General features: G+C 45.1%; 1 protein-coding gene and 1 long non-coding RNA gene across 2 annotated transcripts in view; one reads left to right on the top strand and one right to left on the bottom strand.

Annotated features, from left to right (window-relative positions):
- The first annotated feature begins 6,198 nt into the window (after positions 1–6,198).
- Positions 6,199–20,924, top strand: NRBF2 (nuclear receptor binding factor 2). The gene is made up of 4 exons (XM_030568495.1): positions 6,199–6,349; positions 14,701–14,785; positions 16,369–16,409; positions 17,963–20,924. The coding sequence occupies exons 1-4, from the start codon at positions 6,296–6,298 to the stop codon at positions 18,680–18,682; spliced, it is 900 nt and encodes a 299-aa protein (XP_030424355.1). The 5' UTR covers positions 6,199–6,295; the 3' UTR covers positions 18,683–20,924.
- Positions 19,855–23,764, bottom strand: part of LOC115654356 — a 19,273-nt gene continuing 15,363 nt past the window's right edge. Inside the window, exons 2-3 of the long non-coding RNA XR_004001176.1 lie at positions 20,983–21,087; positions 19,855–19,937 (exon numbers count right to left, since the gene is read on the bottom strand). This is a non-coding gene — a long non-coding RNA (uncharacterized LOC115654356). The remainder of the gene's footprint in view (positions 19,938–20,982; positions 21,088–23,764) is intronic.

The following is a 23,764-nucleotide window of genomic DNA, read 5'->3' as shown; positions in this document are numbered from 1 at the left end:
AAGTCCTGTGGCTGAAACAGCTTCTCTTAAACTAATATAATGTTTTCCCAGAGTACAAGGCCCTAGCAGACCATCCTGTCTAACCACACGTGTGGCCTCTTCCACCCTAGCACTCCAGTTTCAGATACTGGACTTATTTACTATCTGTCTAAGTGTAAGCATCAAAACCTGATCTTGTACAATCTGGAGTGCTCCAGCATTTGATACGCGCTAAATTCCCTCTTTCATTAGAGCACCCAGTTATTCAATGAGCCCCACAGACACATGGATGCCTGGGAGCCAAAGTACAATGAGGTGATGGTATCTGAGGCACCTTAAGAACCGATAGACACCAGTTAGGTCAGCAGACTGCATTCTACAAATGGAACTCTGGCTGTTCTCCACTGCTGCTGATTGGCTATTTGCTCCTCATTCCTTTTTATGCCTCTGTCTGCTGGTAGTCTCACTCTCCCAACCTCTGTTCCTCTTCATTCTCTCCTCCATTCCATAATTCTCTCTCAATAGACTCTTCCCTTTTCATCCATTTTCTTTTGTGCTCCTATTAACTCATCCTTCCATTTATCCTTCATCCCCATAATTAATAGTAATGCTCAGCTCATATAGAGCGCTTTTCACCCATTAGATCTCAAAGTTCCTTACAAAGAAAGCCATTTTACAAATGGCAAAACTGAGGCAAATATAGCTGATTTGCTCCAAGTCAGTCAGCAGCTCTGCTGACTTCTTAACTCAGTGTTGCATAGTGGACCATGCTGCCGCTCCAAAAACAAAAACAAAAACAAACTTGTTAAAATTATTCGGTACCATTGATTTGTTAGCACATAGCTAATCTAGGTAACCCCCACACTCATTCTACTGTTACCCTTCATATATGCCATCGTAAAAGAATCACAGGAGTTGTTTTATTTTAACAGTATTATCCCTGAAGCCACTTTGTCTCTCTTTCTCTTCCTTCTCTCTCTCTGGTTCATTAGAGAGCTTCACCAAATGCAAAGAAACAGAATAAATACCATCATCCTTTCCTCCTGTTACTAGTGCACACCTGTGTCATCTTGTCTTAAACTGTAAACTCTTCATGTGTCCTCCCATGTTTGTACAGCCCTTAGAACTACAGGACTGTGCTCCTGACTGGAAGGCCCCACTTTCCCATCACCACAATATACAGTACAGCAAAAAACTCACTGAAGTACCAGAAAGAATCTCACTTCTTTCATTATATTACAGTTGCAAATGATAGTGTTTCTCTTTTAGTTGTAACCCTTTCATAGACTGCTTGAGTCCAGCATCAGAGGCATGTGAAGAATAGCTTTGCTCTGCATGGATATTTATGAATAAAGGTGTTACACCAAATTCTGTGTTGCAGAAAAAGGGTGTAAAAGCAACACAAAAAAGGATCTGGTGGTGTTTGTTTATTCACATTACAAAAGATTTGGGTCCTTACTGTTAGAGGAGACCAATATTTTTAGTTATTCTCTCACTAGAAGAATTATTTCTGATACTCTTTTTAACTTTGGTTATAAAGAGAAGTCTTACTTTTATGAAAATTAAGACCACTAAAAATGGTTTTGTAATTAAAAATAAAAACACAGGAAAACTTTTTTAAAATCAAAACTTTCTCCTGTAATACCTGAAGCCCAAAGATTGCTGCACTAAAACCTTGAAAGTGAAACTGATTTCACTGATACTTCCTTGTCATAGAAGAATAATGCTAAATAAAATAAATAGATAAATGGTGACAAGTAACCTGTATTTTTAAAATGCTTTAATGTTAATATTATTAGTCACAAGATAGCAAATGAACTGATTTCCAAGACTTTTTTTTTAAATTAATAGTGTTCCTTTGGAACAGCATGTACCCTACAAAAGTAAATAATCAAGAACTTTTCTGAAGGATAATCTGTAATTTCCACTGGGTACTTCAACGGTAGAAACTTTTTCCACTCAATTAAATATCATACAACTATTGCGGACATTCCTTCACTTAGGAGAAATCATCATACACTTGAAGAATGATGGTCCTTGAAGACTCCTAGCGGAGATTTTTAGAAACTGCAGCTGATCAGCTAAAATGCATATCACTAAGTATACAAATATTGTATTATTGTGGTAACATTCAAAGGCTAGTGCCCCAGTGTGGTAGGCACTGTAGGAACACGTAACAAAAAAGACTGAAAAGATTACACTGCAATTAAATATGTTACATCCTCTTACAGCAGAGCATTATAGTGTTGTGACAGCAACATGATTAAGGAGTTTCACAAATTCCATGAGAATGCTCACATTGAACTGTTTTAAACAGGGCCAGCTTTAGGAAGTGCGGGGCCCAATTCGAACATTTTCGGCGGGGCCCTGGCAGGGATGACTAAAAAAAAAGTGTAAAAAAATGCCTTTCATTTCTTCCATGTATTATTTACTTTCCATAACTATATAAATAATACAATTATATATTATGTACATAGCATCATATATGCTGTTGATTGCTTATTAATGACCGCCATTTCACATGTGTGGGTCCCTGCCACTCCCTGCGGGTGTGCACGTGTGTGGGTCCCAGCTGCTCCCTGCCCCCCTCATTGAAGCAGGTGTGCAGGGTTACTGCCCTGGGAACTGCAGGGCAGCAATGGACATGGGGCTGGTTGGAGGCAGGGCAGGGGCTGACTGGAGGTAGGCTCTAGCTGCAGGCAGGGCAAGGGTTGCAGGGCTGGCTGGAGACAGGGCAGGGGATTTGAGGCTGGGTGTGGGCAGGGTGTGCAGGGCTGGTACGGGCAGGGCTGTGTGGGGGGCTGGCTGGCTTTGGGCAGGGCCATAGGGGTGTGTGGCAGGGGGTGACTGGAGACAGGGCAGGGGGTTTGGCAGGGGCTGGCTGTGGGCACGGGGTGCAGAGCTGGCTGCGGGCAGGGGGGGCAGGGCTGGTGTGGGCAGGGTAGGGGATGCAGCAGAGGCAGCTGGAGCCCTGGCCCTTTAAATAGCCCCCAAGCCTCCCGCTATCCCAGGGCTCTGGGGGTTATTTAAAGGCCCCAGGGCTCCCCTACTTCTACCCAGCCCTGGACCTTTTAAATAGCCGCGGGAGCACTGGAGAATACATGGGAGAGGCGGGGCTCCAGCGACTATTTAAGGGACGGGGTGGCAGAGGCAGCTGGAGTCCCAGCCCTTTAAATAGCCCCCACAGCCCCCCGCTATCCCAGGGCTTTGGTGGCTATTTAAAGGGCCCGGAGCTCCAGCCGGGAGAGAGGGGCTCCAGCCGGGAGAGAGCAGGGCAGCTTGCCGCGCTCCGGCCGGGCTCAAGCCAGGAGAGAGTGGGGCTGCGGGGCAGCCTGCCGTGCTCTAGCCAGGGCCGCGGGGCAGCTTGCTGCGCTCTGGCCGGGGCTCAGGCTGGGGCCGCTTGCCGCGCTCTGGCCGGGGCTCCAGATGGGAGAGCGGGACAGCTTGCCGCACTCCGGCCAGGGCTCCAGCCAGGGCCGCGGGGCAGCTTGCTGCACTCCGGCCGGGGCTCCAGCTGGGAGAGCGGGACAGCTTGCCGCACTCCGGCCAGGGCTCCAGCCAGGGCCGCGGGGCAGCTTGCTGCGCTCCGGCTGGGGCTCCAGCTGGGAGAGCGGGGCCGCGGGGCAGCTTCCTGCGCTCCGGCCGGGGCTCCAGCTGGGAGAGTGAGACAGCTTGCCGCGCTCCAGCCAGGGCTCCAGCTGAGAGAGCGGGGCTGCGGGGCAGCTTGCCGCGCTCTGGCCGGGGCTCCAGCCAGGGCAGCGGGGCAGCTTGCCGCGCTCCGGCAGGGTCTCCAGCCGGGAGGGCGGGGCTGCGGGGCTTGCCGCGCTCCGGCCGGGGCTCTAGCCGGGAGAGCGGGGCTGCGGGGCAGCCGTGCTCCCGGCGGTGCTTTGGTCAGGGGAGCGGGGCCATGGAAGACCGCAGAGCAGACCTCAGCGGGCGTAAGTAAAAAAAATTTAAAAGGCGCCTAAGGCGCGGGGCCCGATTCCCGGGAATCGGCTGAATCGGCCTAAAGCCGGCCCTGGTTTTAAACTTTATTTTTCAACATGACCCAGAACAGTATAACATTATAAAATATCTGTAAAAACATTATAATGGTAGTTACAGAAACGGGAGATTTACGAGGCACACGTTTCTAACAATGAGAATTAAATTTCACCAAAAGAACAGGAGAACTTGTGGCACCTTACAGACTAACAAATTTATTTGAGCATAAGTTTTCGTGGGCTGCAGCCCACTTAATCGGATGCATGCTGCAGCCCACAAAAGCTTATGCTCAAATAAATTTGTTCGTCTGTAAGGTGCCACAAGTACTCCTGTTCTTTTTGTGGATACAGACTGACATGGCTGCTACTCTGAAACCTGTAATTAAATTTCAGTCATTCTTTTCAAGATTCACAAAGTCTCTTTTTTGCAGTACCAATAACAACAATTTTGCTGCTGAGTAGATATTTAACAGAAAATCCCTTAGGAAAAATATTCAATGATCCTTAGTTCTATGTAGAACCTCTTCCCAAGATTTATTGATTAGACTTAAATTTTATATGTACAATGGCAACCCAAATGACAAGTTAGTTGAATTCTAGAGAAGACTCTTGAAACTTCTAGCTACAGTTTCACATTTTTCTCCTAGTAATAATAATAATAAATCTGAGAATTTAAATACTCTTGTACAGACATTAACGAGCAAGCACTGCACAGCAGTCCTGTGAGGTAGGGGGACAACAATAATTTGCAGTGAACAGGACAAAGGGAAAAACTCAGACTCTGATTTTTGGTCCCAGCGCTCTGGCTCCAAAATGATACCAAGAAAAGATATTACAGGTGTAGCCACTCCTAGTGAACCAAAATATTAGACCCTGGGAATCTCAGGGCCAAAGTTCGGCCACCTCCAGCAACATCCCGGTTCTCAATCTGGATTTTTGCAGCACTCGTGCTACAGGAGGCACGTTGTGTATGCAGTAGAAGCAGCTACATGCAGACAATAATCAGGAAGAACAATTTACGGGTCAGAGCCATGTGGAGCATCCAGCTTTTAACCTTGTAGTGAGAGGAGTCCTGGGCTTGGCTACACTTGAGAGTTACAGCGCTGGTGGTGGCTTTACAGTGCTGTAACTTACTCCCTGTCCACAATGGCAAGGCACATACAGCGCTGTATCTCCCTGGTTACAATGCTGGTTGTACTCCATATGGACGAGAGGAATAAAGAGAACAGTGCTGGTGCTGCAGCACTAGTGTAAACAGTGATTAATCTTACTACAGCTGTAACTGACTGCTGGAATTTTCCCATAATGCTTTTAACTAAAGAACTCTCTTTGTTTTGTTGTGAACTAGGGGCTGCTGGAGCTGCTTATCTAAACAAACACAGCAGAGGCAGGCAGGGAAGGTCCACAGCTAGTGTTTGCTTGAGGAGAGAACCAGCACTGCAGGAAGGGAGGGAGGGAGTCCCTTGGAGCTGGTCTGACGGCTATTTGCATTTAGTGAATGAGAGGGGGTGGGGGAAGTGGTCGGAATTTGCAAGGCAGCTGCTGACACAGCGGGCTCCAAAAATCCACTCTCGCTCTCCCCCACCTCCCTGTCACACTCCACCCCAGCCCCCGCCTTTAAGAAGCACTGTAGCAGCAGAACGCTGGGATAGCTGCCCACAATGCACCACTCCCAGCCCCGCTGCAAACGCGGCCCCACTGCAGTGCTTTCCCCACACAGCTGTATGAAGACAGCTTTAACTCCCAGCGCTACACACCTGCCACAACAGCCAACCCCACAGGCAGCTCCCGAGCTCTTTGCCCCAGGCCTGGGGGCCGCCACCTCTCAGGTACAGACCCCGGGGTTGAGGCTGATAAAACGGGACTGCGGGCGGGCCGCAGAGCCCAGCCAAACACCACCTGTACAGCAGCGCTTCCCCTGGGCGCCCGCCACCCGCACGGATTGCCCCGGGGGCGCGCACCCATGCGCATACCCCGCACACCTGCCTCAGAGCCTCGCCCGGTGGGATCTCTGCCCCTCCCCCTCCGCTAAAGAGCCCGCGCGGGGCACACGCGCCCGGCACGCCGGGCAGGCTGCAGCGGGACCGCTCCTGTTCAAGTCGCGCCTCCGAGCCAATGAAAAGTCGCTGCCGGCTGCCTACAGCTTCGCCCTGTGCCCGTTACCATGGAGACCTTCCACTCTTCTCGTGGGATTTGCGCATTGGGACGTGGCTCTCGCGAGGTTTGCGGGCGGCGCGGTGACGCCGCTGCTTGCGTGCTTGAGGCGGAAGTGTTTCGGTGTTTACAGGCGGCAGAGCCTGGGGCAGGGGTGCCGGGACGGAGTCGCAGAGCCCATGTGCCCGCAGCCCCCGCCGCCCATGGAGGTGATGGAGGGGCCCCTCAACCTGGTGAGCCGCGCCCCGGGCGGGGAGGGGGCCCCGGAGCGGGCAGGGTGAGGAGCGGGCGGCGGCTGCCCCGCTGGCAGGGTGGGCGCCTGGCGCCGCAGGTGCGGACCGCGAAAAGATCCGGGGCCGGGGCTGGCAATGGGAGGGAGAAGGCCCCCGAGCCCAGGCGGCGCTGCGGCTTCCACCGCCGCAGGGGGAGGAGCTGCCCCAGTGGCACAGCAGGGGGCTGAGTGTCGCTGGAGAGGACAAGGCCCCGCTGGCTGATGTGGAGGAGGCTGCTAGGAGTGGTTGGACCTTCCCCTGCGGCCTCTGGTGCCCACCAGCGGGACAGTAAAGAAAGGTTCAGGGCCCGTCCCAGTGCTGGGGAAGTGCAGTACCCGCAGAGTCATTGTCTGGTCTGGCCTGGCCTGGCGGTGCACATTCTTCAAAATAGGATCATAGCCCTGATTAGAAATCACCTCTAGCCGCGTCAGCTCGGAGTAATAATATCAGAGCTGCTAGTGAGTTAAATATGGTGTTAGACACGTTAGAAAATCCTCAATTTTTCTAGGTATACACGCTAAGAATAAAAGGTGATGGGCAGGTAACACAGACACTTGAAGTTACTTGTGTACAGGATTATGTAAATGTCTTTCCTTCACTGGTGTATAGTATTTCAGTACTTTGAGAGTTAGTCATAGGACCACGAGAGTTTGGACTGCTAAAAGTGGCTGTAGCTGTTTAGGAAGACTATTAGAGGGAATCAAAGCATGAATAACTGTTTCATCAGATCCAGATTGGGATAAGGAGTAATTCTGGCTGTGCCCTGGTAGTAGAATGCTTATGTGAGTGACATGAGACATGTGGGAAGGAAATACTTTGGGATTACAGAAACAGGATAAGATGCACACAGAAGCCTTGTCTGCATGAAATTAAATTGGTGGCACCCTATTGCATAGAGAGACTGTTAATGTATGCCTTATAGATTTAAAGTAGATTCCTTACTGATTTAAGCTAAATTGATATAAGGAACTCAGACTGAAACAGTGATTTTGCAGTAGGTTGGCACCAAGGCTAATCTGAGAATTATGTCATGCAGAGGAGGTCTAAGGCCAAGTAGTAAGAAGTTGATCTGTGCTCACAGGTAAGAAACAAGTGAATAATCATGCATAAGGGGTAATTTAGTGATGGGATGGGTGTCCAATCAGGCTGAAAGTTAAGAAGATTGTGCTGGAGGAAGGAGCTATAGAGGTTGAGGAAAAAACTCCAGAACCTTGTTAAGCAATTGAGTAGACATAGGACTGCAGTCAGGGGAGGGGCAGCTTAATGTTTTAAGCATTGGCCTGCTAAACCCAGGGTTGTGAGTTCAGTCCTTGCAGAGGCCAGTTAGGGATCTGGGGCAAAAATCAGTACTTGGTCTTGCTAGTGAAGGCAGGAGGCTGGAGTCGATGACCTTTCAAGGTCCCTTCCAGTTCTAGGAGACAGGTATATCTCCTATTTATTATTATAGCAACTGAAGAAAGATCTGGTGGGGGTTTAGAAGACAGATCATCAATTTTGAGTTCTGAGTGGTAAATTAGTGGTAAATAGGTGATAACTATGGGTGACCCCTGGGCAGAAGTCAGCATTTAGTAGTGCCCCATCCTGACATTTAAAAGCAGACCATTAAGTAAGGTCATCTGCACTAAAAAAAGTATGAATAAGGCCAAGGAGATGATGGTTTGACCACAAGAGCAGTGTAAAAGCAGCAAAGAGTCCTTTGGCACAGTATAGACTAACAGATGTTTTGGAGCATGAGCTTTCGTGGGTGAATATCCACTTCATCAGATGTATGAGGAGTGTAATCACCATACCCATTTGTAGTGCCAGACAAAAATACTCTAGACTCTTGTGTGTGCTATAGTTCTTGTAAAGAGAGTAGTGACCAGTGTTGTCCACTAGCATCCTGACGGTGGCCAATACAACTTCAGAGGAAGGTGCAAGAAACTACAAATAAAAAATAATGGAATAACCTGTTTAGAGGGGAATATTTTTCTAAACCCTCCCCCCCCCCCCCACGAGTGACTATAACCTGAAGTATTTTTTTTACCCTTAACCTAGAACTTTGTATCTTATCTGATGGAACTATGAATCATCTCATCCCTGGAAACAACCAATGCCTTTTTGAATCTCACTGAGGTCTTGGCCTCTCTTGTGGCAATGATTTCCAAAGGTATTATGTAGTGTAGATAAGGGCTAAGTAAGCTACAGCTTTTAACAGTTTTCCATCTGTTGAAGTTAGTCTCACTGCCCTAAAAGCCAGGATCACCCAGTAACTTTTTTTCTAAAGTATATTTTCTTTCCTCTGGTGTAGAATGTTGACTTTTTAGTGAAATTGCATAGGTTTGTTAACAGCTCAGAACATTCATTCTAAAATTCATTAACTCTTGGATGTGAATACCATATGTTCCTGGTGACTTTAAAGAGCAAAAAATTCATTTTGTTGTCACCTCTTTACCTGAGAAGTTAGGCATCTCGCCCATTTCCACAATGAAGAGAACTGATAAAAAGAAATAATTTAGCAGCTTTGCAGTGTCCTTTTGCACCCGAATTGCTCCTTTAACATTCTGCTTTTCCAGCAGACCTTAAAATTCTCTTGTCTTTCTGCAACTGACACTTGAAGAGTTTCTAGTTTATGTATTTGGCTATTTGCTCTTAGCGTATCTAATTCCTTACATGTTATCTGCAATAGTATGCTTTTCTCTATTGGCATCAGTTGCGCCGCATTTCCATTTTTCTGAAGGATACCTGTTGGCTCAAATTTCTTTAGTCCTTTAATTATACCATTTTCTGTTTGCATCCCCCTTCTTGTTGTGCATGCCTTCTGAGTCATCATGGTATGCCTAAACAGCCTAAGGATTTTAGTTTTCTCAAGCTTTACTTCACGGTTTTGACTCTTTTTCTTCCTGAAATCCTCCTTTCTAAAGGGTAGTCTGACAGAGCTAGCTTTTGGTGATTGTTTGTGAAAGGATCTCTTAATTATATTGTGGTCACTGATATTTACTGGTTCAACTATAGTGACTTCTTGAATTAACATCTGTGTATTATTTAGGAATAAGTTCTTTCCTTCCCCATAACATCTAGCACCATCTCATAGCCCATTAAGGGAGCAGTGATGTTGGGCCTGTGCTCCTCTCAGGGAATTCCAGAGTTTTTCCTGGTCTCAAAGTTTCTATTAACTCTGAGTAAGTGGGATTATCAGGCCCTGATACTGATAAGGAGGCCAGTAATATAATTCTACTAGTCTATTTGTAGGATTATATCTTGGAACTGTATCTGTATAAATTCCACTGGATGGTCACCTCCACTAAACCTCAGTCATGTCTACAATTGTAGGATCCCTTTTACTTCTTGGTTTTCCTTTGCCCAAAATAGCTTCATTATGTAAAGACACCTCCCCTCACTAATGTGCAGTGAAGCTGGTTGGTGTTAACAACAGAAGACGGGTTGCTCTTAATACTTCTAAATTCTATCATTTGTTAGTTTGACAAAACATACCCTCCCTGAAGTTACTTTTCTCAGCCCTCCTTGCTTTATTTTTTAGTTTTGTGTTTTTTTTACTTAAGTTGTAGCTCTTAGCACAGGTAGCCTATTGCAGTCTGTGCCTCGTATCTTGTTAAAGTTTTGTTAGCTCCTGAAGGATGCTCTACCATTAACTCTGAATATCTTCAAACAAGCAAAGTGGTTCTGTGTGGGCTAAAATCTTTCCAGAGAGACTTTTCCAGTATGTTTCAGGAAAACAAAACATGCATAAAGAAAGAGAACGTTCAGTCAACTTGTTGCTCCAGGAAGACAACAATAGATTTGCTCTGTTTGAAAAATAATAATTCACAAATTTACCTTTAAAAATCACATAGGGTCTGTTTTGTTTTGTCCTAGTAGTCTTCTATCAGCAGCTAGCAGTTGGGTGGGATCACTTGAGAGAGATTGCTCTTATTCACCCAGGCTAAAGTCATGTGACTTTACTGCTTAAAGCTGTAGCTGTTCAGTTCCTTAGATTAGTAATCAGGCATGTTTCTATCTTTCCTTACCTCAAAGGGGCAGTCTTACTGTTCTTAATTATCCCACTCAAAGGAAATATTGACTTCCCATGTAGCTCATCAAAATTAATGAGCAAGCAGAGGGATGTTTGGTGCTTCCCTAAGGTTTCCGTGTTCTCTTGAAGATGTGGTGATTACCCTTAAAAGGGACTCTGAGGGTATGTCTACATCTACAATTTTGCAGCGCTGGTTGTTACAGCTGTATTAGTACAGCTGTATAGGGCCAGCGCTGCAGAGTGGTCACACTTACAGCAACCAGCGCTGCAAGTGGTGTTAGATGTGGCCACACTGCAGCGCTGTTGAGCGGCTTCAAGGGGGGTTAGGGGAACGCGAGAGCAAACCGCGGGGAAGAAGGTCTCCTTCCCCGCGGTTTGTTCTCGTGTTCCCCGAACCCCCGTGCAAGCAAGTCTCCTTCCCAGCGGTTTGCTTCGGTGTTCCCCGAACCCCCCTGCAAGCAGGTCTTCTTCCCAGCGGTTTGCTTCGGTGTTCCCCGAACCCCCCTGCAAGCAGGTCTCCTTCCCAGCGGTTTGCTCTGGTGTTCCCCGAACCCCCGTGCAAGCAGGTCTCCTTCCCAGCGGTTTGCTCCGGTGTTTTTTGAACCCCCGTGCAAGCAGATCTTCCCCGCGGTGTGCTGTCGCGTTCCCCGAACCCCCGTGCAAGCAGGTCTCCTTCCCAACGGTTTGCTCCGGTGTTTTTTGAACCCCCGTGCAAGCAGATCTCCTTCCCCGCGGAGTGCTGTCGCGTTCCCCGAACCCCCGTGCAAGCAGATCTCCTTCCCCGCGGTTTGCAGGGGGGTTCGGGGAACGCGACAGCACACCGCGGGGAAGGAGATCTGCTTGCACGGGGGTTCAAAAAACACCGGAGCAAACCGCTGGGAAGGAGACCTGCTTGCAGGGAGGTTCGGGGAACACCAGAGTTCGGGGAACAGGGAGTTGCAGCGCTGGTGATGCCCTGCAGATGTGTACACCTCCTAAGTTGCAGCGCTATAACTCCCTCACCAGCGCTGCAACTTTGTGGTGTAGACAAGGCCTGAGAGTGTTGCAGCCAGAGGATGCCCTGTTACAACTTCATTGTAACCATATTAGAAACTTGTCTGCTCCTCTGTTTTCAGGAGTGCAGTGTGACATGCCTAAACACTATCTGACAGGCTATGCTTTTTTAAAGGCTTTTCACATGCTTACCTATTGTGATTAGCTATTTAACCATAATTTTAAATGACACTTTTTCTGTATGCAATTCTTATGGAGAAATTATTCTAGGCTAATTAATAAATGGTATTGGGGTTCTATTTTGCTGAATTTAATTCTGATCAATGAAATTGCTACTTTTTTCTTTCTTCTCAAGAATATCTCCTCTTCCAGTTGACCTGGCTTCTTTGGACCTGTCTCTTGGATAGGCCAAGACTACCCGTTTTGATGTTGAAACTATTGCTTTGGGAAACTACAGAACTAGTTGTGAAGTTGAGCGTGTTGAGGGTTTTACAGATATTAGTAATGCAAGATACCAAGCTCATATACCTTCTGAGCTGGGCTCCTATTTTTCTCAAGAGCATTTTAGTAAATGAAGTTACTGTATGCACAAACCAACTTCTCTTGCCAAAGGGTGAAGCATAGAAAATGGCTATTTGTGAAGCAAACACTGCTGTGGGTTAACACACTTGTGAATTCACTCCTCGGTTTGTCAGGAGAGTAAACTGTTTTCCTTGGTATAGTCCCCTGTGAGAGTCTATGGAAAGAGTTAATAGAACAGTATCTTTCCCTTGGAATATTGGCAGAAAAAAATGAATCGCCTTCCTCTGCAATGTTTAGACAAACGTAGGGATATTGACAATACTGTGGGTTTATCTATACAGCAATGTAGTGCCTGGTGTAAGCTGGCGTGTGAATCTGCAGCACATGAGCCTGTCACACAATGAGTGGCTGTATGGATCCTGCTGCTATGCACTAAAAGTCCCATCACGTGTTTTGACTAGATTGCACTAAATCGCCATGTAGACAAACCCGAAGTGGGTAAATGCCACTTAAATATTGTCAAAGATCCCGGAATCTAGTCTGTGCCCTTGTTCACACAGCTCAATACTGGATTATAAAAACTACCCTACTGACCCAAATGTCTCAGCTGGGTTGACATAACTGATAGGGCCCATAAACAAAAAAAAAAAAAAATCTCTCTAGAACAGGGGTCGGCAACCTTTCAGAAGTGGTGGGCCGAGTCCTCATTTATTCACTCTAATTTAAGGTTTTGCATGCTGGTACTATATTTTAATGTATTTTAGAAAGTCTCTCTCTGTAAGTCTGTATATTATATAACTAAACTATTGTATGTAAAGTAAATGGTTTTCAAAATGTTTAAGAAGCTTCATTTAAAATTAAATTTAAGATGCTGATCTTACGCTGCTTGGCCTGCTCCCAGCCTGGTGTTCCATTCACCTAGGCCGGCAGCGGGCTTAGTGGGGCCTGTGACTGGGATCCCGGCTGGCAAGGGTCTGGCAGCCAGAACCCCAGACCGGCAGTAGGCTGAGCAGGGCCAGCAGCTGGGACCCCAGATCAGCAGTGGGCTGAGCAGCTCAGCCCACTGCTGCTCAGGGGTTCCATCCACTGGCTCCTGCCAGCCAGGATCCTGGCTGCTGGACCCGCTCAGCCCGCTGCCAGTCTGGGATCTGGACCCTGCCCACATACAGTGGGTACCTACCTTCTCCCTGGTTCTGGCCCATTCTCTTCCTCTCTCTGCACTGAGCTGAGGGTGGGTGTACACTGAGCACAGGGCTGGGGGTGAAGGAACAGGTTGGGGTGTAGGGTCTGGCCAGGAGCTAGAATGAGGGAGGGGGCTCAGGGTTGGGCAGGAGGTTTGGGCATGGAGCGCTTACCTGGGCAGCTCCCATTTGATGTGAGTGGTGAAGGTGGGAATGTGTGTGTGTGTGTGTGTGTATGTAGGAGCTTCCGTTTGGTGCTCAGGGTGGGGTTGGGAATGTGTGGGGTGCAAAAGTCAGGGCTGGGAGATGGAGCTGTGTGAGGAGGGTGCAGGAGTCAGGGCAGAGGGCTCAGGGTGTGTGAGGGGGGTGCAGGGCTCAGGTCTGGGGTGTGGGTGTGGGCTGGAGTCATGGGGATGCTCCCAGCCCCCTGCCCTGAGCACCTCATGGCAGGGGCTGGAGGGGATATTCCTTGATTCCACCCTCCTTCCCCAAGACCCCATCCTCGCCTCTTCTCTGGAGCAGCGATCATGCTGTGGCTGCAGTTCCAGGTCTACTTCCCCTTCCCCCAGGGCCATCAGCTGTCAGCCGCAGGGAGGGAGAGGAGGAGGGACAGGAATGCTGGGGGAAGAGGTGGGAGCTTGGCTGCTGGTGGAGGCTGCCCTGCAGGAGCAGCCGACAGGACCAAGCTTCTGCCCCCTGCCGCCCCCCCCCCGGAGAGAGCGGTGGGCATGGGATGGAAAAGAGCAGATTGAGCTGGACAGGATTTTTAATGGCACGCTGCAGCCTGCTAGGGTCCTGGCCGCTGGCCCCACCCAGCCCACTGCTGGCCTGGTCTTTGACACATGTGCCATAGGTTGCTGACCCCTGCTCTAGAAACAGTATCTCTTAAATCATGCTCTACTTTGTTAAAATTCTTCTACTCTTAATCTGTTGCTGTGAAGCAGCTTACTGCTATTAGAGTATGGCTGCTTATGCTGAATTTTGTAAACTTTTAACCAAGCTGAAGGCTTTTATGTAAAGCACCAAATGATAGTGCTGCTCTTATTTTGTCAGCTTGAGTGCAGGGAGCTCTTCAGGATCGTGAAGGAAATGAAAAGCTGTTGGACGCTATAGTCCCACAAGAGAAGTGCATGTGTGGTTGATCTCACAATTGCTTATGAGAAGATTCCAGGCTCTCACATTAGGGCACACAACTCCACAGCACAGGAATCGATAAGGGCAGTTTTGGAGGATTGTTTCCAGTAGCTCATGGCAGCATAGCCACTGGTGGTTGGTTCCTTACACCATGGACCATTGGCCTAGGACACTTGTTTGCCACTGCAAGTGTTAGGTACTCTGTGTGAAGACTTACAGTCACTGCCACTTTATAAAACCTTAAACCTTTTGCCATACCTGCACAGTACATTTGTCCACAAAAGTCCTACAGTGGGTGAGCATTATAGGAAATTGTTTCTCTGCCTCTCAAAGTCTGGACTGGGAGATCTTGGGTTTAGACTCTGAAGCTGTATGAACACCTGATTATCTGTTTGGTGCTAGTTACTATAAAAAAACAGTTTCAGTCATTCCTAGTTTCAGCTTTGATTAAAATAACATTTTCTTTTAAGGCTCATCAGCAGAGTAGAAAAGCAGACCGGTTGTTGGCAGCAGGGAAATACGAAGAAGCAATTTCTTGTCACAAAAAAGCAGCTGGTGAGTGTTACCTTTTCATAAGATATTTATGATCCAGTTTTCAAAAGCAGCCTTGAAACTTGCTCAGGGTAAGTAACTATATACATATGTGCATAGAAATGCTGTTTTTATACATGCCAAAAAATGTGAACACAGGTTTGGAGGCCCTGTGCGAAGCCTCTTGGAAATGTAGCCTTTAATTTCACTTCTATTTTGATCTTTCTTACTTGGAGTAGCTAGTTGTCAGCCTAATGTGGGAAATATTTAGCCACCAATCTTTGCTAAACACTCAATTGGTGGTTAGCAATCTTAATGTTTTTAATGAATCTATTACTGATAAAGCAATTTTTACCAAGAAAGCTCAACCTTCAGGGATAATGAGCTCTGTTCTGCAGGCCCACCCTATGATTGACAGTCTTCCATCCTTATTCACAAAAATTTGTGTTCAGATTCACATTTGATTTGTGAATGTGCAGGTGCTGCCTCTTAACAGGTAAGATCTGCGCTGGGAGGTGGCTGCATTAGTAGGTACAACTGGCTGGATAGGTGCAGTTTTTGGGTGTTGTATGGAGGACCACTAGATAGCACTTGGAGCAGCCACCTGTAGGTTTGTTTTTAATATACTTTCCGGGGAGAGGGAGCTGAGAAGTTTGTATTCCTGCCCCAGTCACTTTAACCTTGAACTAATCACTGAATTGAACTAGTAAAAGAAACTGAAAAGAAAAAAAAATTCTCTCTGCATCTGGAGAAGAGGCTACTGCTGTCAAAAGCGGATTTTGCACATCAACATATGGCTGCAGGTGCTTAGCAAGCGACTTCCAGCTGTTCAGTGGATTTTTATTTTAAATCTCAGCAGTAGCAAATATGTACTGCTTGAATACTTAAGTCATTTTAATAGATGGTAGTAAATTTAGGCCTTAAAGGTTGTAAACCTCAAAATTAATTTTAAATAGTATTTTAAAATAGAAAGGTGTTTTTAATTAAAAAATGCATTGAGTTTTATTCAGGGTTGGAGCCATGGATCTTGCTTCTCTACTCCATCAGTAGTGCAGTCAAAGAAAAGTATGGTACTCTACTGTAGTGTTCTTGTTTCATTTATATGTATGTAAGACAGACTCTGGCCCATAGCTTTGTCATTTCCTTATATACTACGGGAGCAGATGCTGATGCTGCTCCTCCTCCTCCTTTGGGGACTTCCTGCAAACCTTAGGTTTGATCAGGGAAAAAGTTGTAATGAAATTGCGTGGATAGTGCTCTCCTTAGTGGTGAAGCAGTTAGAACCGTACATGGGAATGTGTAACGCATATTATACCATGATGAGCAGAGAGACTTCACTTCAGAGATGATGATATGGAAGTAATTTACCTTAATACTAGGTAGGTTTAAAGCTCTTCAGGGGAGACACGCATTTGAAAAGCAGTATGCGTATTCCCAGCAACAGTATGCCTATGTAATCCCTCTTTGTGTGTGGATTCAGTGAACAAAATGATCAGATGTGAAAACTTTTAAAAATACTTAAATGGGTTAGTCTTTAGCTTGCAAGAAAAGAATGTTCTAATTTTCACAATCTGGCCTAAGCATTTACCAATTTGTTTTTTGTGCAGCATACCTTGCTGAAGCCATGAAGCTGACACAATCCGAGCAGGTGAGATTGCATTTAGCTTGCACTCCATGGCTGGGAAACATTGAAGGTATTATTGTACAAACACACTTTAACTCTGGCCCTTGGGCATGTGCCCATTACATTGTGTCGTCATACTTCTTACACCATATAGTCATGCTGCCTCCTCTGAATGACCTGCACTGCTCTAATTTATGCCTGGCTGTCCGAAGCCCAAAGAGCTGATCGAGTAGCTGGGGTTAGCAGAAGGGTGGAGTAGAGCTGGGGGAATAACCCCTTATTGTGAGTTGCTGGCAGTTCCACAAAAGAAAAGAATTCTCTTTGAGGCAAACTAAAGAATATCCATTTTGGGTTCGACAGAATATTTTGTTGGACCTGAAACAGATTTTGTGGGGCATTTGTGTATGTGGTGGGGGAAGAAGAGGAAGCCTTCCTTAATCTTAAATAGAGTGGTTAGAGCAGGGGTCAGCAACCTCTGGCACGCAGCTTGCCAGGGTAAGCACTCTGGTGGGCTGGGCCAGTGTGTTTACCTGCCACATCAGCAGGGTCAGCTGACAGCAGCTCCCACTGGCTGCAGTTCACTGTCCCAGTGAGGGATGTGCTGGCTGTGGCTTCCCGCCACCTCTATTGGCCTGGGATGGTGAACCGTGGCCAGTGAGAGCCCTGATCAGCTGGACCTGCTGATGGGGCAGGTAGGTAAACTGGCCCCATCAGCATGCCAGAGGTTGCTGACCCATGGGTTAGAGCATTGTACCTGGAATATAGGGAGCCTGGGTTCAGTTCCCCCTCTGCCTGATGTGGAGCAGGAATTTGAATGTGGTTACCTCCATGGCAGGTCTGTCTGTCTCTCCCATTGAAGCCCTTCCACTTATTGGAACAGTCATTGGAGTGGGGACTTAGATCTTCAAGTGAGTGCCTGAGTCACCAAGCTGTAAAGTCATGCTCGCTCGCTCTCTGATTCAGTGACTATAAAATCCCACTCCCCCAATTATTCTTGTTGTTTCAACAAAGCTAAACTATTGAGAAAATTTCATGAAAAATGGAACACCCACCCCAATGGTCCAGCAATTGGAGTGACTCAGAATAGAGGATCAGTTTGAAAATGATGATATAATCTCATAGTAGAAATCTCTGCTGCTTAGTGGCGGTGTCATTAATGCAGTGGTCTAGCTATATTCTACAACAAAAGGATTTGCTTCTTATTTAAAAAACACATGTGTTGAATTACTGGCCAAGTAAAGCATGACATCTCATCCCAAGTACATTTATGGATGATCACAGGCCAAACTTTTACCTCCTCCCTTCAGAAGTCTCCATATGGATCGAAAGAGAAATTGCAGATGTCCAAATATTTAGTCACACAACACTTCCATTTCACAGACTACAGTTAGTGAGTTTGATGGCATAAATGCCTGAATCTGCATTGCAGAAGCTAGAGAGAACAGTTTCCCCTCTCGGACATACTAATGGGCTGATTCTGTAAACGCTTAAGCATGTCTGTAATTTTACTCACAAATATATGCTTGCAGTATTAGGGCCTATGTGTTAATTCAGTCAATCTTTTTTTTCTTGGACAGGCTCAATTATCACTGGAATTACAAAGGGATAGTCATATGAAACAATTATTGCTTATCCAGGAGAGGTGGAAAAGGGCAAAGAGAGAGGAGAGGCTAAAAGCCCAACAGAATGCAGACAAGGATATAGCTGCACATCTTCAGACCTCTTATAAACCATCAACTGAAGAATCTGAAGACCACAACATATTGGTTCCTGTTACTCAGAAATACAGTCCTTCTGCAAATAAGCATCTACAGGAAACTCAGGATGTCTTTGACAGGGAGCCAGATACACTATTATTTCTGCTTCAGAAAAGAGAGGAGCAATTGGAAGTGTGTATTGGGAACAAAGCCCCAAAAGATGACAAAATAATAATAGAGGAGCAGGCAACCAAAATTGCAGATTTGAAACGGCATGTGGAATTTCTTGTAGCTGAAAATGAGAGATTAAGGAGAGAGAATAAACAGCTAAAAGCAGAAAGGATTAGACTCCAAAAAGCTCCAGTAGAGAAGGAGTTGGATGTAGATGCTGATTTTGTGGAGAAGTCAGAGTTATGGGGCCTACAACAACATTCAGAAACTGCTACTACTTCAGCCTCAACTTGGCAGAAGTTTGCAGCAAATGCAGGGAAGGCTAAGGACATTCTAATACCCAATCTTCCTCCCTTGGACATTCCATCACCTGAACTCCCTCTACTGGAGCTCTCTGAAGATATACTGAAAGGACTTATGAACAGCTAAATGAAGACCATGAGAAGTTCTCATGAAATGTAGTTAAGCAAATGAGAAAAGGGAAAACCACCAGGACAATGATGATCCAAGGGCAGCCAACATCTAACAAAATCCTACTGTGCGAGAAAAGGCATTACAGCAACTGTCACTGTGAAATACACTTAATCATAGAGCTTACGGGTACCATAAATTGGTAAATGCAGGCTCTTGCGTCTTTCTCCTGATGTTTCAAACCAAATGACTGCTTGGAAAACATTTCAAACACAATCCTTCAGGGTTTTGAAGTAATGCTATGTGTAATAGGTATCTATAATGCCATAAATGATGCAGAACTTAACTTATGGTTGCCAGATGGCTGCCACTTCCGCTTGAAAGATGCTTTCTATCATGCATTCAGATTGTAAGCATTTCATTATGCACAATTTTGTTAATGGAGAGGTGTATCAGTTACACCATTTCTAGATGGATTGATGTGCCACACTCTTGTCTCCTGACAATATTAACCTCAGATTAATCGAGAAATATATAAACTTTCTATGGAGGAACCAAGTTATTCGTTCTGTGGGGAAGTTTTTAGATTTTGTTTACATAACTAATCAAGGTGCATCAAATTTAACTCTGAGTTTCTACATAAAAAAATTACATTGCTTAAAAAACCTGAGGAAAAAGTATCTTGTTCTTCAGAGGTGCATGAATGGAAGTAATGCTAGTGGGCAGTATTTAATTGCACAAAGGAAATATTTGTTTACATCTGTAAATCAGTCACTGAGGCTTTGAAAATAAAAAACTAAGTCGTAATCAACACCATAACAGTGGGTGAAAATAGTCTTCACAAACATTAAAGTGCCAGTCAATTGAACTGTACAATTTATTACACTAAAAATAGCTGGTGGTGAGGGAAAATGGAACACAACTTCCAGCCTTTCACCTTCAGGTGCATATAGAGAACCTGGGGAGAGTCCAAGGGTTGTGGTGGTCTGTGAAATGACATTTTTGTCTGTATAATTTTAAGAGGTGATGCACCTAATGAGCAGAAACCAGAGGACACAGATTCCAAAAAGGCTCATTTAGTTCAAGCCTCAAAGCACAAGTGCAGTGGTTTTCCAGACCTCCTCTACAGAATGAGCTTGTCCCCAAAGCTTTCGTGCCAGCTTTCTGCTGAAGTGCAGAGAGAACACCATGGTCCCTCTTATTCTCAGCTTCTGTGCAAATTTTCTTCTTTCCTCAATGCCTGGTCTGTTCTCTCCTTGAATAGAGGCAAGGGCTGCACTAAAGAAATGCAGACAAAAAGACTGGATTTGCTCAAAGAACGGGTTTGAATTTGCTCACAACTCAGGAAATTTTGCTGTATTCCTAAACTGACAAACAAATTCTCTAGTTCACTGACGTCTGTATATACAGAAAGGGGGATGTTGGACTTCCTACTCAGATAACTAGTTAAAATCCAACAGTAGCAGTTGCATACATGTAAACTGAAAAACTAGCATGCCTTCCAAAGGTGGTGAAATCAAACTAAAGTTATTTAAGGTCCTAATTAATTGCACTTTGAACCCTCAAATAAATAGTACTAGATGTGGGATCATTTCAACTATTTTTATGTAGCTGCCACAGCTGTGGTCTGGCATGCTCCTGGCACTGTACAGGAAATCATTTTTGGACTGGCCACCTCCACTGAAGCATAATTCAAGTCATAAGCCTTATCCATTGAGGATGAGTACTCAAGCAGGCAAAACAGTGACGCAGAAAGGAAACCTCTCACATTGTTCTCCAGCCTGGGTCAGACTCCAGGACAACTTCCCTCACAAATTGAACAAGGGCAGCTACAGTAGTACGAAGATTAATCTCTTCAATTTCTCCTTAGTTACAAGCTAAATATACTTTGGGGAGGATGGGAAGGAAGCAAGGTAAGGTAATCTGTTGCTCTTAATTTGACTGAAATAAGGATAGTCCATTAAAAAACCCACCACAATAAGTGTCACAGCAGATGCTTCAGGGGAAAGTGCCACAATCACAAATAGTTAATAGTGGAATAAACTGCCCATGACAATCTTTTCCTAATACCTGTCAGAAGTTGGCTATAATATGGAGAGGGGAGGATGTTTTAAAAAAATTTATCCATGTTGTGGATGTGTAACATTCTCCACAAACTCCTACTTCTTTTGTGAATCCTGTTAAACACTGGTTCTCATACAGCAGAGTTCTACAAATTAGTTGTGTTAAGTAAAATACAGTTGCTTTTATCAGTTTTAAATGTATTGCCTTTTAGTTTGTTTCCCTGTTCTTATGAGAAAAGGAGCACTTGAACTTACCTTATGCTATTTCTGACATTTCTCTAAACAGTCCCACTCTTTCCATGCTCTCCTTCTAGGGGTGGTCTTCCTATGCCTTCTTTGGACTTCATTCTGGTTCTTCTTCTACTTCCCCCGTTTGAGATGGGGTTATTGGACCAAACCCAGTAGTCCACAGGAGGGCATTCATTAATTTATAGAATGGAATAATTTTTTTTAACATAGTATTTGCTTTTTGACTGCTGCTACGCATTGAGTGACAGTTTCCACTGAGCTGTCCGTAGCAATACCCAAGTCATGTTTACTACTTTATCATCATGAAAGTATATTCTGTAGCAAACATTGCCATCTGGTGAACAAAACAATGTTACATTAAAACAAACAGCCCCTTTTCCTTAAAATAGCACATTACTTCAGGTCTTAAGTTTCCCCACTATCATGATTGTCAATATAGTCAACCCTTAAAGTTATCAACTAGCATAAAATAAAAGGTGCAGAGAGGGATAAACATTGCACACAATATAAACAAACAATTTGGATCAGAGTCCTTATGTGTGTTCCTGTTGGTGTAGTTTTGACATGATCAAAGAGATTTTGTCATAGGACCTAATTCCAAGTGTTTTAAAATCAATGGAAAGATGCCCCTGGGCTTTGGATCAGGTCCATGATGCATTATACTTGACATCTGTAAAATTCTGTGGTGTGTAATTTGAAAGCGTCTCACCAAGAACTAAATTTAAACATATGTCCAGACGTTTAGTTCAATTCAGAGAGCTTGCTTTACCACAGAAACCACTGTTGTCTTGGAACCTAGAAATATTATCCCTGTTGAAAACAGCCAACATATGCTTTGCAAAAAGAATTTGTGAACTATGGAATCTGTGAGCTTATCCCAGTAGAGGGAAAACTCATGGAAAGTTACATGGAATCTTTTGGAAGTAAAATCTGCCAAACATAAAACCAATGGCTACTTACTGTCACAGCTAGAAAACAAAATACAAAAACACTGAGTTTTAAGTGTTTGTTTTATGTTCAGTGAGTCAGGGTCTTATGCCCCCTCTTCTAAGGGATTTTAGTTTTCAGAAAGTTACCTTGGCAAGATTTTAAGGCCTTCATATTAACAATAGCTCCTAGTACAGTCTACAATTCACATTAAGTTGCTTTCAAGGTGCCATATTGAAAGTTGGTGGCTGTTTTGAGCAATACAGGCATGATACCTCTATTTGCTGTCAGCTGCACATTCACCATAATTCCCATTTATATTCAGACTCATGATGATTTTTATGCCTATCCTCCCATTCTAAAAGTGGTGCTGACATAGAAGAGATAGATACATTTTTTAGAAGTGGTTAAGGATGATGTGGAAGCAGGCCAACAACACTGACAAGAAAAATGCTCAGTTAATTTACAACAGCATTTAAAATGTCATACTGAACGGGACTCAAAATAGGGGAGAGGCAAAGTCTATGCTGTAGAATCTCCCTCAATTTAACTGAACCTAGTCAAGGAGTTCCCTTCCAACCCTGATATTCTGTGTTCTATGATTACTGTAAGTTCTTCATAGTTGGTTTTGTGGGCTTCGGACATCTTACTTTTCAGTTCAGAAGTAACCCTTTCCTACAAGGAAATCAGATACAATTTGGCTCCGGAGACAGATTATGACTGGTCTGGTGAGCATCTCACTTGAATGTACTGTTTGAAAGTGATCAGAAATTATTAGTGGCAGCAGTGTGATAACCTAAAGCTATATACCTGAGACTCTGCTACAGCCTCTCTTATAAAAACCCCATAGGTTGTAGGAGTTCATCACTTTTTAGAGACTAGGAGTCTTTGGCTTCCCCTCACCCTCTTAAAAATGCTGTAAATTTGCCTAGTGCCTGTTTTGGAATCGTTTGAACTACTGTCCCTCAAACCAGTTTGCTACAGGCAGCACAATATTACTGAGATTAAACAGTATCAGGTCCACAGAGCTATAAAACAATAGTATTTCCCATCTCAGGTCCACCCAAATCTAGCCATCAGCTCAAAGGAAAACACATACACATAGCTACCATAAAACTGCATTGGCCCAGGATGGGAAGGGGCACAGCCAAGACTGGCTACCGTACACTTGATTCCAGGAGGCGGGAAGGCACATACTGTGCTTACCTAGTTGGAAAATTCCTGGGAAATTCACATGGAACTATCACAAAGCAAAAATTTCCTGTCTGATGCTTCAGCTTTAGGGAAGTGTTGAGTTTAAAATGCAAGTGTTCTCACATACCACGTCTGGAAAAGCAACAATCTTCAATATGCTATAAAAGAGAGGACAACTTTTCCATTGGTTCTACATAAATTGTAACTTCCTTTTAGAAAACTAATAGAACAAGTGAAAAAATGCAGAGATTAGTGTCTAACTAGGAATTTAAAGCCACCTCACAAGCTGAGCATCATTAGACATTTGGGCAGAGTTTCCTAGGCTGTGAGGGGCCTAGAAGTGGGTGCTGCCCCAGAGGACGCAATGCTCTGCAAGGGTGAGTATAACAAGAGCACAAAGACCAAAAAATAGTAAATAAAAAAGGCAGGAAAGCACTGAGCTGCTGACCTTGTTCTACCTGAGGCAGAACTTCTCAGGGGCAAGCAAGAGCAGACTTGGTCCCAGGGTCCCTGGAATTTATTCAGGAAGGCCCAGCCCATTCAGTACGGATAGGGGCAGATGCTATCAGTCATGAAAAAAAGTAAGGGATTTTTGAAGTGTTATCTAGGAAGAGGAGACAAGACATAGTGACAACGAGTATGCGGAAGAAAGACTGAAAGCCCAGGC

The sequence above is a fragment of the Gopherus evgoodei genome, chromosome 7 (genome assembly GCF_007399415.2).
Source record: "Gopherus evgoodei ecotype Sinaloan lineage chromosome 7, rGopEvg1_v1.p, whole genome shotgun sequence".
Taxonomy (NCBI): Eukaryota; Metazoa; Chordata; order Testudines; family Testudinidae; genus Gopherus; species Gopherus evgoodei.
This window is presented reverse-complemented; position numbering and strand designations above follow the sequence as displayed.

What these genes read in the sequence shown, in the direction of transcription:
- NRBF2 (XM_030568495.1), top strand. Translation starts at nt 6,296, where the DNA reads ATGTGCCCGCAGCCCCCGCCGCCCATGGAGGTGATGGAGGGGCCCCTC. An exon ending in TGGAGGGGCCCCTCAACCTG is followed by an intron (nt 6,350 to 14,700) that starts GTGAGCCGCGCC and finishes TTTTCTTTTAAG; the next exon opens with GCTCATCAGCAGAGTAGAAA. An exon ending in TTGTCACAAAAAAGCAGCTG is followed by an intron (nt 14,786 to 16,368) that starts GTGAGTGTTACC and finishes TTTTTTGTGCAG; the next exon opens with CATACCTTGCTGAAGCCATG.